General features: G+C 32.9%; 1 protein-coding gene across 1 annotated transcript; it reads right to left on the reverse strand.

The window, feature by feature from the left end:
* Nucleotides 1-3329: 3329 nt before the first annotated feature.
* LOC145563123 (haloacid dehalogenase-like hydrolase domain-containing protein At4g39970) lies at nt 3330-7691 on the reverse strand. Its single transcript, XM_081623549.1, has 11 exons — nt 7200-7691; nt 5841-5934; nt 5620-5664; nt 5465-5515; nt 5160-5234; nt 5048-5081; nt 4857-4912; nt 4696-4755; nt 3870-3929; nt 3668-3714; nt 3330-3580 (listed from the first exon to the last, which is right to left on the reverse strand). Exons 1-11 carry the CDS (start codon nt 7616-7618, stop codon nt 3532-3534), a joined length of 990 nt encoding a protein of 329 aa, XP_081479675.1. The 5' UTR covers nt 7619-7691; the 3' UTR covers nt 3330-3531.
* Nucleotides 7692-14043: the final 6352 nt, after the last annotated feature.

Below are 14043 nucleotides of genomic sequence, written 5' to 3' on the forward strand. Positions count from 1 at the left end.
GCATGCATCGTCCGTTACTACCTGATTTGATTAATTACTTTTCCTCCGTTTTTTTAATTGTTACCGTTTGACTTTTACACTATTCACACAACACGCTTTGACTCGCTTTTGTGATTTAAAGATACGATAAAACATAGTCTTGTGAGATCTTAGCTTGTTTGAATCATTTCAATGTACTTCCTCCATTTTTTTTAGTTGATACCGTTTGACTTTTACACTATTCACACAACACGCTTTGACTTGCTTTTGTGGTTTATAGATACGATAAAACATATTTATTTGGGAACTTTTTGAATAACAAAAATATTTCATTAATTAAAAGTCATACGACTCTACAATATAGATTCGACGTTAACAAATACATAAGATATTGAATCAAATAAAATTTTCCTTCATAAAAACTACGATCGTCGAGTAGATTTTGCACTGTGGAACATTTTCCGCTTATATCGCTGGAAAATACAGTTTTGTTTAAATCGTTTCGATGTATATTTTATTAATATCCACTTTTTATAATTTTACAATATTGATAATTAGAGATATTAATCGTTAAAAACATGTGTTGGCAAGCGTAATAATAGAAAGATGTCAGCTAAAAAAAAGAGGAAGTATATTTTATTAATATCCATTTTTTTTATAATTTTACAATGCTGATAATTAGATATATTAATCGTTAAAAATGAGCAAATACAAGTTTATCTGCCAGATAAACGAGTTTTTGTTAATCTGATGACAGTTTTGTAAATATATTGAAAAAACATGGTAATTTATTCAGTACATTTGGTGAGTTGTCCAATTACTGTTTGCAACTTGCTTTTACTATTTGGTGAGGAAATTACACATGTATCCCTCAATTAATACATGAAAAGACGCAGATACCCCTCCACTGATACTTAAAAAGACAATTATACCCCTAGATAAACAAATTTTAGTTATCTGGGGAATTAACTGGGTATAGCTCGTTAAAAATATGCGTTGGCAAACTTGATAATAGATTTGTTTCAACTAAAAAAAAATTAAGTATTTTCATCCTGGCCTTGAGCTCAATCAAGGAGAAACAATATTAGGTTATTTAGGTTTACATTTGAGCATATACTTTTATTTTTTAATGAGATTGATCTGAACATGTGTTTCTACAAGAGTAGGCGTCGAAAAATTTGTAGTAAAATTAGAATTCACTTTTATAAGTCTTTACTCAAATTAAAGTAGGGTGTGACTAAAAATGTTATCCATAACAATGATCCGGTGTAATAAACTCGATGAATCTAGACTTTTAATTTACAGATATACACCGTTTTTATTAACAAAATTTACTTCATTGATCAACGAGTTTTCTCGTTACATATAGTGGAAAAATGCGAAAAAAATATATAAAACAAAATATCAAATTTTGGAGCTCTTTCATTCAAACGCCCTATTCTGTCACTCACCTTGTACATACTCATAAATCATAACCGCCTATGATATTAAATAGAATTAATTATAAAACATAATACCTCCGGTCTAAATTACTCGCAACTTTGGGGTATTATTTGTGAGATATAAAATATTCTAAAGTTGCGAGTAATTTGGACCGGAGGTAGTAGTATTATCTCCATTTCATATTATTTACAACAATTGAACATAAAATATACTGTGAGTATAAAGTGTCTAATCTTTGCAAAATAATATGAACAGAGTTAGTAAAATAAAAACCAACTTTGCAACCCCCTATGCAGTTTTATTCACATTGCTATGACTCACATGAATCATGATATTTTTATTTTCCAAAGAAATTGCGCAAGCTAATTTAAGGAGACTTTAATTTTATTGCAAAAATTCAAAACATGTACTCCGTAGCTTTACTTTCGAAAGGTCCATGTCACTATATGCATGCATAATTTCATAGTTATTATTCACTTGAACTTCGCTTAATTCAACATTTGTCAAAACATTTAACATAATAATAATGCAACAACTAACCTTTTGTCCAAAATTTAAACCTTTTTTTATACACATGCAGGCACATGTTCATGAGTCACGAAGAAACCTGGAGCATATAGTCGATATAGATAGAGTACCGGTTCAGCAACAATTGCAAGAGAGACTGATTAAGAAGGTGCCCTCAATTGAATTATGTATTTATGTGGAAAGAGTAACATCCACTACTTTTGTTAAATTGTGACTCGAAATCTAGTAGGGCTGACTTTGAACGCAAATATCTCTCAAACTACAACTGATTTTGAGGTGATTCAAATTGGAGGTGATAGCTTGGTTCAAGAACTTTCCAACGATAGGTCATATGCCCAATCCGATAAGAAACGAGAAAGTTATGACCGTTTTAGGAAAACCTAACGAAGCTGGAAATTTGCAACGAGGCTGCGAGCTATAGCTCTATGCGAGTGAGCTATATCTCAGCCCTATGAGGACTTGTGGCAAGCATGAGCTAGCTGCCGAGCTATAGCTCAGTAGTTAGGTTATTCTAAGATAATTTATGAAATATTTCCTAAAATTATATGTTTTCTATGACGGCTATTTCAGTATACTTGGAGAACAATCTTAGGGTTTTATTAGGGTTTCCTTGTATTATAAAAGGACCCTTTAGTTGATCAATTAGTTCATACCTTATTGAGCCATTAGATTTAGGGGACTCCTTGTATTATTCTCTTGTTTCTTTCTCCATTATAGTGAAGAAGCTCTCGAATCCCCCACCCGTGGATGTATATCTATTGTGACCGAACCACGTAAATCCTTATGTTCTTTGTTTATCTTCTTTATTATTTTTCTCGTTCTTAATTTCATTGACTTTTCCGCATTAATCAAACACAATTACACCCTTTTTCCTAACAACTTTGTTAAAATAATATTCATTAAGGAAAAAAAAAAAATGAAACAGTACACTAGCATCCGCACAAAGTTTTAAGAGGAATATATAGAGTATAGGCATGATGGTTTTAAATCCAAATACTCCGTATATCCAAATGCATAATAGATTTAAAAGCAATTACAGTATTTAGAAGTCCCCATAAAGCGATGAACAATTGTACACTCCTTTCATGCACAAAGAAAGACAACAAATGTGGTTTAGAAATTAGAAATCTTTTGCCCTTGATAATAATATACCCTGCATTTGATGATGGTCAACCTTTCATATCCTAAATGTAAGGCGTCTCATGTGCCCATGGACTACGGACTACGGCATAAGTTATACTGCTGCCACCTCTCTCTCTCCAGATTAAAAATGAAAAAAAAATCTCACATAAAGTAATACTACCCAGCATATGGTACCTGCAGATCTAAGGGAATCATCGAAAAGAACCGAAAATTTTAAGGTAAAAAAACATACAGTATAAGAAAAAAGCTGGTAGCAGCAACATACCAGTGAAATGAGCAACATTTGGATTAACACAATAATTACACCACAGTTTTTTACATCTTACACGATTAAATTGCGGTGTATAATGAATTGGAATTTCAACATCAACTTCTGTAAGGTGATAACCCTGCAGTCCTGCACATTATGTACAGTTTCCGAGCCCTTTCTTTACTTAGCTAGCCTGCAGCAACTACATTTTGCAGCAGTGCCTCCAAATCACTCAATCTGCAAGTATGGGACACGTTATATTCATGAGTGTCGAAGAAACTTGTTACACACTCGATTTAATCAGATTTCATACGCACACCCTACCTTACAGAACTCAAGTCAGGGTAAGTTGCAATTGCATCTGTAAAATCCTGCAATGGGGGTCATCATTTAATACGAAGTTAAATCATTTTATTGTACTTGCAGTTAATCAGAAAGACTAATATTCTCCTGTGAGACAGAAAAAATTATCTTTTCAAAATGAGGATTCCATATTTTTTACTTTTAACTAAAGCAATTAACTGACCTGGGTAGCTGTGGATGTTGTGTAGGTTATTACACAGGGCATTCCAGCCTTTGTTGCAGCCTACAAGTAAAGGTAGGTTTATCCTAAGTTAAACTTTTGCGTACCACAGTCAGCAGTGAAAATGAAGGAGCTCTAACATTCTAATGTATTTTCAAAATGCTAAATAGATCCAGAAAATATTGAGTGTTGAGAAACAGCATATCAAGTTCTTTACATTCACGCACAAACCCCTGTCTAGATACATTTGAACAGCCAGATCAGATGTATATCAAAACAGAGTAATGCAAGTGTCACTCTTTCCTAAGATAATTTGGTCTACTATTCAGATCTCAAATAGTTTGCAATTTTGAACTCCTTTAAAGGAAAGCATATTGAGATTTTCATGCAAATAATAGAAACCATGTATAGCTCTTAGAGTCTATAGATCTCTATTTGTATTTAAAGTATTGTTGTTAATTTTCAATGCATTGCTGAAGAAATATTGGTTAACAGTAAATATCCATAGCTATTTGGTTTTGTAATTTTGTTTTGTAAGAACATTGAGAATTTGAGCATGACTTCTATATTTGTGATTTCAAGCTCCGTCCAATATCTTCCAGTTATTTCACCATAGCTTTAATCAAATTTTATTCTCCCCTGTCTAGGCCATTACGGATCAGGACTTCTAAAATCTATTTAAAATTACAAATTTTAAAAAGAAGAGGCATGGATTCATGGGCACTAAACTGTCAAATTTTCAAACAGGAAGTGTCAAATTCACATATACGAAATCTCCAGGTTTCCAATATTTGTTTGCTTTTAATAGTAATGTGGTATTGTGGTGTACCTTGAGGCCAATGACACTATCTTCCACTACCAAACAGTCGTCCACCGACACACCTAGCTTCTGCAACATTTAGGACCCAAAGATATCATATGATTAATTGAGCCACAGATGAATAAAGCTACAAAGCATGCAACGAATGTAAGTGTGCTAAATTGATCTACCTTGGCAGCAGCAAGATAAATTGATGGATCAGGTTTCTTTTCTTTGACATCATCGCCTGCAATACAGAAAACTGAAATTTCAGACCCTAAGGATAAATTAACAAGACTGCCAGTTTATAATCCTACAGCTCAACATTATCAGTTTGTAATCTGATATCAATATTAAAAAATGTGACAAATATTCAACAAACCTGCAAGAAAGCAATCAAGACCATGGAAGCGATCCTGTGAATAGAGAAAGGTAAGTTGAGCAGATTGGACAGGAACTGAGAGCTTCTTTTTCAAATGAGAGAATGAACTTACTAGTCCTATTAGACTCTCAAGAGTGAGTATAACTGAACTTTTGGTTGCAGCAGAGCACACAGCTAGCTTCTTACCCTGCAAACATGAAACCAAATGGCCCAGCACATCCATGAAACACAATAGCATAGTCATTCCAAGAAGAAAAGGCATTACAGAGTATGTCATAAGAAAAATATGAATCAGATACATCTAGACGATCTAGTTGTAAGGACTGGCAACATGATTTAAGTCACAATTCAAGAAATGTAATACACCCATGTACATACATTGCTGTATTAGTAGAGTATATTAAAATTTTAACTTACAGCAGCCTTAGCTTCATCCATCAATCTCAAAACTCCAGGTCTCGGTTGCACCTGATAGAAAATAGTAGTTTTATTTGAGGGCAATAATCTAGTCTTCAATGAAATGGAGAAAAAAGATAGCACAGATAATTATTTATAAGAATAAAAAGACTTACAGAACCAGACTTGATAATTTCTTGGTACCTTTCTGTTTTCCAATCCTACAAAACTATAAGCAGAATCAGCAAGGCTCCCTGGTCTTAGTAATCCTAATCAGTAAAATCCAAACAGGTCAACATGAATACAAGTACATGATATTGATGACCTACTATACCAGCTAGTAATTGAGAAAATCACTGTACTAAAAGGAGCAACACTATATAGATAATACAAGAACCTGAATGATATCTATCAATTTTGATCTATCAGTATCATTTTCTGGAGGTGTCTCAAAAATCGTCGAAGTTGGCCACCCGTGCTCCTTGAAGTACCTTGCAGTTGATTTCTGAACGATCAGTGAAGCAACATGAAAACAACTTACTGTCCTAAATGACAGGCAGGACAACATATACCTTGTTATGAATGAATATCTACTAATCATACTGGTTGACCATAAAAACCAAAACAAGATTTACAAAATAAAAAATAAAATAAAATAAAATAAAAAAACAGTATAAAGGATAGGGTGCATGCTAAGATATAATCACTCATACAGTAACAGAACATACATAAAAAGTTAAGAAAGAGACGACAAAATTAAAGGCACAGAGTTTTTATGTAGTTCAGCATCGAGAAACAGCACTAACAATACTAGCTATTAGCAGCAATATAAATCACCTTCCACAATTTTTTGATTCACTTAGCTACCGATCTGTCAGATAAAACTTTCACCAATTCACCTTAAAGCTCTACTCTTGCCATCATCTTTCATTTGATTGCCAATAAAAACAGTTAAATAGCAAGTATAAAATTGCAAAATAAAACTGAATTTCACAAAAAAAGAGAAAATTGAATGTGATTTGCTCAAAGATGAGGATACTGTACAGAAGTCAAAATCCCCAAATTTTGCAATATAATGTTATTGGCTTTACCTCAACCAAAACATAAAATTTTCTAGAAGAATTACTCTGTAGCATACACTATAACATCAATGCTAAGTTTTAGAAAACTTCCAAATTTGCATTGCAACCACCAACATTAAGGTTTTGAACAAAGAGAAGCCATCCAAAATTACATTATGAAATTGCAAGAATTCCACCGTAATTGAATGGATATGGCCTTAATCCTACAAAGAGAAATTATGGTCCTTGGCCCTATCTCTAAATTCCAAACCATAGTCGATACCTTTTTTTCGTATGGTCTCGGTCTGAATTTAGTTGTCACATTACTACTTTATTAGAACTCGATTTTAATTCTGAACCGAGGGAGTATGTATGTAGACAACTAGACTATCATTAAAAATTTGTATAAGTTCAACAATTATGGCGATTCCTCTAAAGCCTAAACAATACGTAGAAACCCCAATACTTTTTCTACTCTCTAAATCTTAATTTAGTTGCCACATTACTGGTTCAATCTACGCTATCAACCCGACTACGAATATTAATTCCGAACAAAGGGAACACTTACCCGCTCTATCATTAATCAGTAGAGTAATTTCAAACTTTCAAGTAATCAGTCAATTGCATAGATTATATAACACGTATGATTAAAATTCAGAAAATAAAAGATTGAAGAATACAAAATAGAAAAATACCAACGCATTTTAGGTTTTCCACCACCAATTTGATTCTGAAGAACATCATAAAACTCGATATCCCAATCAAGAGGTCCATCCAAAGAAGAAGAAGGGCAACGAACATTGAAGAAAGCGAAAGCATCGTTATAAGCTTGACGATGCAAGTCCTCAGACTCTAATATTACACCATCGCAATCAAAAATCAATGCTACCAAAGAATTTGTAGATGCTTTAACAACTAATGATGATGATGATTTTGAAATGGTGCTGATTTTAGGGTTTCTAGGGCGAAGTGGAAGAGAGAGTCGGAAGCCATTAGAGCGAGAGATGAATGCGGCGGAGGAGAGCGGCGGCGAGGAGAGAAGAAGGCGGTGGTGGTGGGAGTTTGGAAGTGTGTGAAGTTGAGCCGCCATTGAAGATGAAGCGCTCAATGTCATCCTAATCTTTTTTTTCAATTGCACACTCAAAATGGAGGGAGTATATTGGATAAGGGTTTTTTCTTTATTTGTTTTTTTTCGTTGCCGCCGATTTTTTTCGCTTTTCGCTCATCGTTTACAAAACTCACACAAATGTATTTTCGAGCCTATTTGGACAACAGTAAAATTGTATGGATTGAAATAATTAAGGGTATGTTCTCATAAGTTGAAATTAAGTTCAGTTCAATTCCTAATTTCCTTCTCTTATAAAATATTCATTTCAGCTCAGTTCAGTTCAGTTCCGCTGAGTTCAGTTAATGAGAACAGGCCCTAAGTTTCAAACGAGCCATATTTTTGTAAATCGTCTTGTTTTAGTAGACTTGTTATTAGAGAAAGACCTCTTAATGAAGCAGTGGCCCATAGGTTGCTTCGAATTCTTGAAGTACGAAGTTCGATTATGAATCATGCACAAATCTCATCCCCTACCCTTACAGGCATTGCCCGCATTGGTAGTCAAGCTTGCTGTGATAGGAGCCTTTGGATGGACCCAATAAAGTATATGAATAAAAATAATGCAAAAGTCACGATTATTACGAAACGGATAGAGTATTATGTGCGGCATGTGATGACTCACTTGCGTGCCTCACATATCATGTATTCATGTGTTGGCCTTGTGGTTACTCTCTTCATCCCTATTATGTCTCGTTGCTAAAATTTGAGTTAAACTTTAAAAACTTTTACCATGAATTCTAGTTATTCTATAAAAGGTAATAGAATAACAACTCCTAGTCACGTGGAATTTTGCTCTGTTTGTCTCATTGTATTTTTAATTAATATCAACTTTTTATAATTTATACGTGTATGAAATTGAAGATATAATATTTTAATAATGTGTCTTAAAATCCAATTATATGTACTAATCATTCAATAAATAAGTAAAATAACTCTAGAATCTAGATGCCTTTTATAAATAAGGAATATGTCATAAATAAGTAAAATAACTCTAGAATCTAGATGCCTTTTATATGTATAGGAGTACTAATCATTCAATTGAATTTTACACAAGAATCACAAGTATAGTATATCATGTGCACCACTTATTTATGAAGATGAAGTCTATTGTGCATTAAGTTCACAATTTCAATCATGTTAAGATTTTTAGTCAATTCAACGACTAATAGTATTATCACGATTCACAAAGCATATATGCAAAACCTCACAAACCAAAAGTCATCACCTATCTTAAGATGAAAGCAATACTCGTACAATATAGCCTAATGAATTTAATTATTGAAAAAAAAAAAGAGTACATACATGAATTTCGATGAAATATAGTGCGTACGTAGCAAGTGTGGCAAAAAAGATTGGACCAAAAGTAACTCGGAGAACTTGAGTGTTGAACACAAATCACAATGTTTATGTATGTTGAAAAATGTCATAAATGCATGTCAACTACCAGAGTCAAATAAAAACAAGAAGTTTGATGCAATTGTTTGAAGTATCACAATCATATCAATAACTTCTTCAACTGATTAATTTTTGCAGATGATTCAGCATTCACGCCTGCCAAATTATTGCTGGCCTCACCAAGTCTTCTAAATTACGATTTTACGAATCAATGAATACACTTCTTCATACTAGCTTAGTCATTCTATTCTATGGTTGTAATATTGATTCAGAGTACCACTATATATATACAGTAAAAATAAGTTACTCCGTATATGTAGTCATAATAAAGTACTGCAGTTATGATTTTTATTCATCATGCTTCTTTTGTTTCTTTGTTATCCGTAATAGTTCTTGGCTGCCACCATTTGTTTGTTTTTTGAACGTATTATCTTTAATAACTACTCGTATTATTACAAAGTATGTAGTATATATTTTGTCTTAATAAAAAAAGACGTAGTATATACTTGTAGTATTGATTGATCATTCGTTCATATATAGTACGTGAAACACGTTAGTATAACATATGTATGACCCCTTAACGTGTGGCCTAGTCTATTCTGCTAATTAAATGAGCATCCTGAATTAAATTGAGTTCACTCCTACCCAGGACATATAGGAGATGTTGATCTTAGTGGCCCTGAAGATGATGGCTCTTAGACCCTAAAGTGAAATTCAAACCTTCACTATTTATTCAGAAAAATGAATATTTAATCAGTGTATATAACATGTTTGTCTTACATAACTAAATGGAGACAAAGCCTTTATGAGCCTCAATGAAGATCTCCCGGGTCATACATCTCAAATTAGACTACACGCATACTAGACTAGAAAAGTCATTAGTTAAACAAACTAAATCTAAATTATTAAATGTAGCCCGTCATATATTGTGTCAATCCAAATCTGTACCCAGGCCATGCCAGTTAAAAACGGAAACAAAGGATGCTTGCAACATAGCAACTCGACCCTTAGCCGGAAAAAATGCCTAACAAAGGCAACACAAATATATATTAGGCTAGGTCGGACCATGCATGATCAACTCTAGTTACGAGCACACATTACACTAGTCAAATTAGGAACAGTGTGTGGGCATGATGCAGCCCATGCAGGAAGGAAGAACCGAGGAGGAAGCGCAAATGCTGAAATGGTGATGGTGATGACACATTCATCAAGCCTCACATGACACCAAAAGCTTCGATTCTGCAAATCCCAAGGGCGTGAATACTACGTACAAAAATTAACCATCTTTCATGTTTGTTGTCCTCCTGAGTTCTGACTGCTGTATCACTTTTACTTAATCAAGAAACTCAATTTTTTAACTTTTTTTGAAAGAATTTTTAACACTTGTATAAATTTATTTAGGAACAGTGATTGTTTTGCACTCTTTAAGTGAATTTATCTTTCTTTCATTTTCTTTACTGAAAGGAATCTAAGCAAAAGCTTTTATTTTCAACTGCTGGACTCTCTAACTTCTACTTCAGTACTTGTTTTATTTATCTGATGCCACAAGAGAATATGACTTGATATTGACAAGAAGTTGTCTATACTAAACATGCAAGAATATAACATGGGAAGAAATGTTATAAAGAATCCTAACTTAAATTATCTACTTAAGTTATGTTACCATCATCTGAAATTAAAAGTCACATTTTTATTTTCTGAAAATACATTCATACTTTAGTAATTTTAGTACAATACGGATGAATGAACAAGGTGAGAAAATCATTATTAGGACAATTAAACACATGAAAACATAATTTATACTCCTATTCTACTATCCAAATTATAATAACGCAACTTTTCTCCAAGATTAATCTTTTACCATTGCATTGCTTTCTTTCTTATTTATTCGTACATTGGTACATGTATATTTACTCGTAGAGTCAGGTCATTCTAAATTACTCCTAATAAGAACATTACTTTATACAAAAGAGTGTACATACTCGTAACACAAACCCACAAATAACTTCATTCCCAAAATCTAAATTACTTTCACACATGTATTGTCCAAACCCTAATCTTCAATCAAGGATCATGATTCATTGAAGATTTAAATAATAGGAAAACTTAAGTACAAATAAAGTAACAGTTTTGACCAATACAATATATTAAACAAGTTAATTATTATGAAACTAATGTAATACCTAATATTCGCACTTTTTAATGAAATCAAGAACATAACCATTTAAAAAGAAGGAAGTATGCTGTATACATACCAACAACATTATTAAACAGGATGATGATATACCAAGTATATACAATCAAAACCAAATTAAAGTCTCACTTTTGTACAAAATCATGCATACCCTAAATCTAAACCTATGCTTGTCTTCAAAATCTAAATAGACTATTTTTATGAAGTCCATTTACACAAGCTAAGTACCCCTACCAACTAAACCACTAATAAATTAACATCCAAAAAAAATGAACAAGAAAAGTGTTACTGGTACAAAAGTTAAGCATTGGTGTTAATGTTGTAATTTATGTACTAATCTAATGATTGCATGTAATAATTAATTAAAATTAAGGGTTATAAAAATTGTTTCTACAACGGCACTTCCAACCCAAAGGCTTGTAATTGGAGTACCTGTTGTTATCCCAATAAGACAACTCAAACTCAGAACTCGGCGGTTGACTCGTTCGAGGTGGTTCGACTCGGTCAAGACTCGGCAATGTTGGTACTTGGACCGCCTTACAAGGGTGGCACTGATTACACTTGTTGTAGCAACTTGGTGGTGTTGAACCTAATCTTGTTTTCTCTTCACATAATACCCCCTGCTCATTATTCAATCATGTCACATATATTATTACATTATACACATCAAAACCATATAATAGTATAATAAAACAGGTAGAGTAAAAAGTGGAACTACAAAATTACCCTTGTTTGATCAGAGGCAGAAACAGGGGAAGAAAACAGGGGAATAGTGAAAATTAAGAGGATGTAATAATAGTAGAGGAAAGATGAATAATTGAAGGCCATTAAAGAATCTGGGTTTTGAAGAATTCACCATGAAACATTCAACCCAGTTAAAAAAAATATGAAAAATTTGATGGTAAAAAAAGGAAGAAGCAGATGAAATAAAAGGAGGTATGTAATGATGGGGGTAGTAGTACACTAGTACTCAGTAATAATGAATGAAGGAAGGAAGGAAGGAATGGGAAAGAAGAAGTGAAAAAGAATGGGGGTTGAAAGGAATGGTCTGGCCTTAATGAGGACTACTGAATGTGGGGAGAAGAGAGAGAAAGAGAGCAATGAAAGGAACAAGACGAGTGTAGGGAAACAATATCACAGGGAATCCTCTCAGAGGGTTTTGGGGCCTTTCATTGTGTCATTTTTAAAGGTTTTCTAAATTTTATTTTTGACTTTGGGGAAGATTTTGGGAGTGAAACGTTTAAAGTTGTGCGTTTGCAAGTGTGACGGAGAAGTGATTTGATTGTTGAATCAAAATCGTATGTTGTGGAGAATTGGAGATCCTACTACATTTTGTGTGTGGCCGTGTGGGCGTAGATTATATATGCATAATGTTAGAAAAAAAAAAAAAGTGGACCGAATAAAAGGATATAAAGTGAATTTCAAAATTTTGGATACATGTAGATGTACTTATAAAGAAAAAGGACACATGTGATTTTATAAAAAAGAATATGTATTTGTAATTTTCATGAAAAGAATATACTCCGTACTAAATTATGGTTAAAAATAACAATAGAGATTTAAATGTGTAATGAAATAGTACTAATTGACATGCAACTTGGTGTAAGATTGCTCAATAATCAATGAGGTTGTACCATAATAGTTGCACCATAAGTCCATAACCAATTAACCATGCAACATCCTAGTTTAAAGATTGGTAATTGGTATACTACTAAAAAGAAATAACTTTGACTATATTTTAATACAGGAGAATTAGTGATATACTGTAGTAAGAAAGGCAAAAGAAATCTTGAGGTGTTTGTCTATTACTCCGTATATACGAAGTAGGAACTATCGTGTACAATTTATTTTAACAGTTTACAAAAACAAAAACAAAAACCCAAAAACAAAAGGGGGAGAAAGGAAAGGTACAATTGCCCAAAGAAACCAAAAAAAGTAGAAGCTGAAATAAGAAGCAGCCAAAAATAAGTAAAGTTCTTAAAAGTCTCATATTTATTGTAACAAGTAACAACAACAAACACAATATCACATACACTCTCTAATCTCTATCTCTTTGTTTGTATGTTTTTATGGAAGATGATTTTATGAAACAGAATATAAGAAGCTTGACTGGGACTGATTGAAATGAATGAATTCACTTGATGCAATGACAATTTTGGGTCTTGAAACTAGTACGACGAACAACCTATCATTTATGTTCTTTGTCAATATAAATGCATGATTGATGTCTACATTGGTTATGTCTCTTAATAAAACATGCATTTGCCAAGTGGTTATGAATTATGATAGAGTTTGGATTAAGTTTATCTCAAGTGTTTTTTGCAATAATCACCCGGGACCATTCATCCCTCACCTACCAAACATTATAAACTTAACATACAATAATAATCACTTGGCCTTTGCCTAACTATTTTGTGATTTTTTGGGGGTTGGGAGCTAGGCTAGATGGCTAGTGGTGGTCAACATTAGAGATGTCTTTGTATCTAGTCATCTGGTATCACTACTCCACCAAAACACGACACAGTATGTTATTATGCTTATTAGCTATGGATCACATTATTTTCAAAAAACATAATATATATACACTACAAAATATGTTAATTTAAGTAAAATTTTACCTCCCTTAAAAAGGTGAAATTTTATTAAGACACATGAGTGACACATGGATTTGGGCCACCCATTTTAAAATTTCAATACTACACATAGTCAATGGGCTTAGCTATGGATCTAGCCTAACCAGAGTATAGGCTAATGAACCTACACAAGATGCAACTTACAACAATCTTTTTTTTTTTTTTTTTTTGAAAAAAGTCCTAAATGACACTAAATTTCATTAATGTAAGGC

This window comes from Chenopodium album, chromosome 1 (assembly GCF_948465745.1).
Source record: "Chenopodium album chromosome 1, dcCheAlbu1.1, whole genome shotgun sequence".
Taxonomy (NCBI): domain Eukaryota; kingdom Viridiplantae; phylum Streptophyta; class Magnoliopsida; order Caryophyllales; family Amaranthaceae; genus Chenopodium; species Chenopodium album.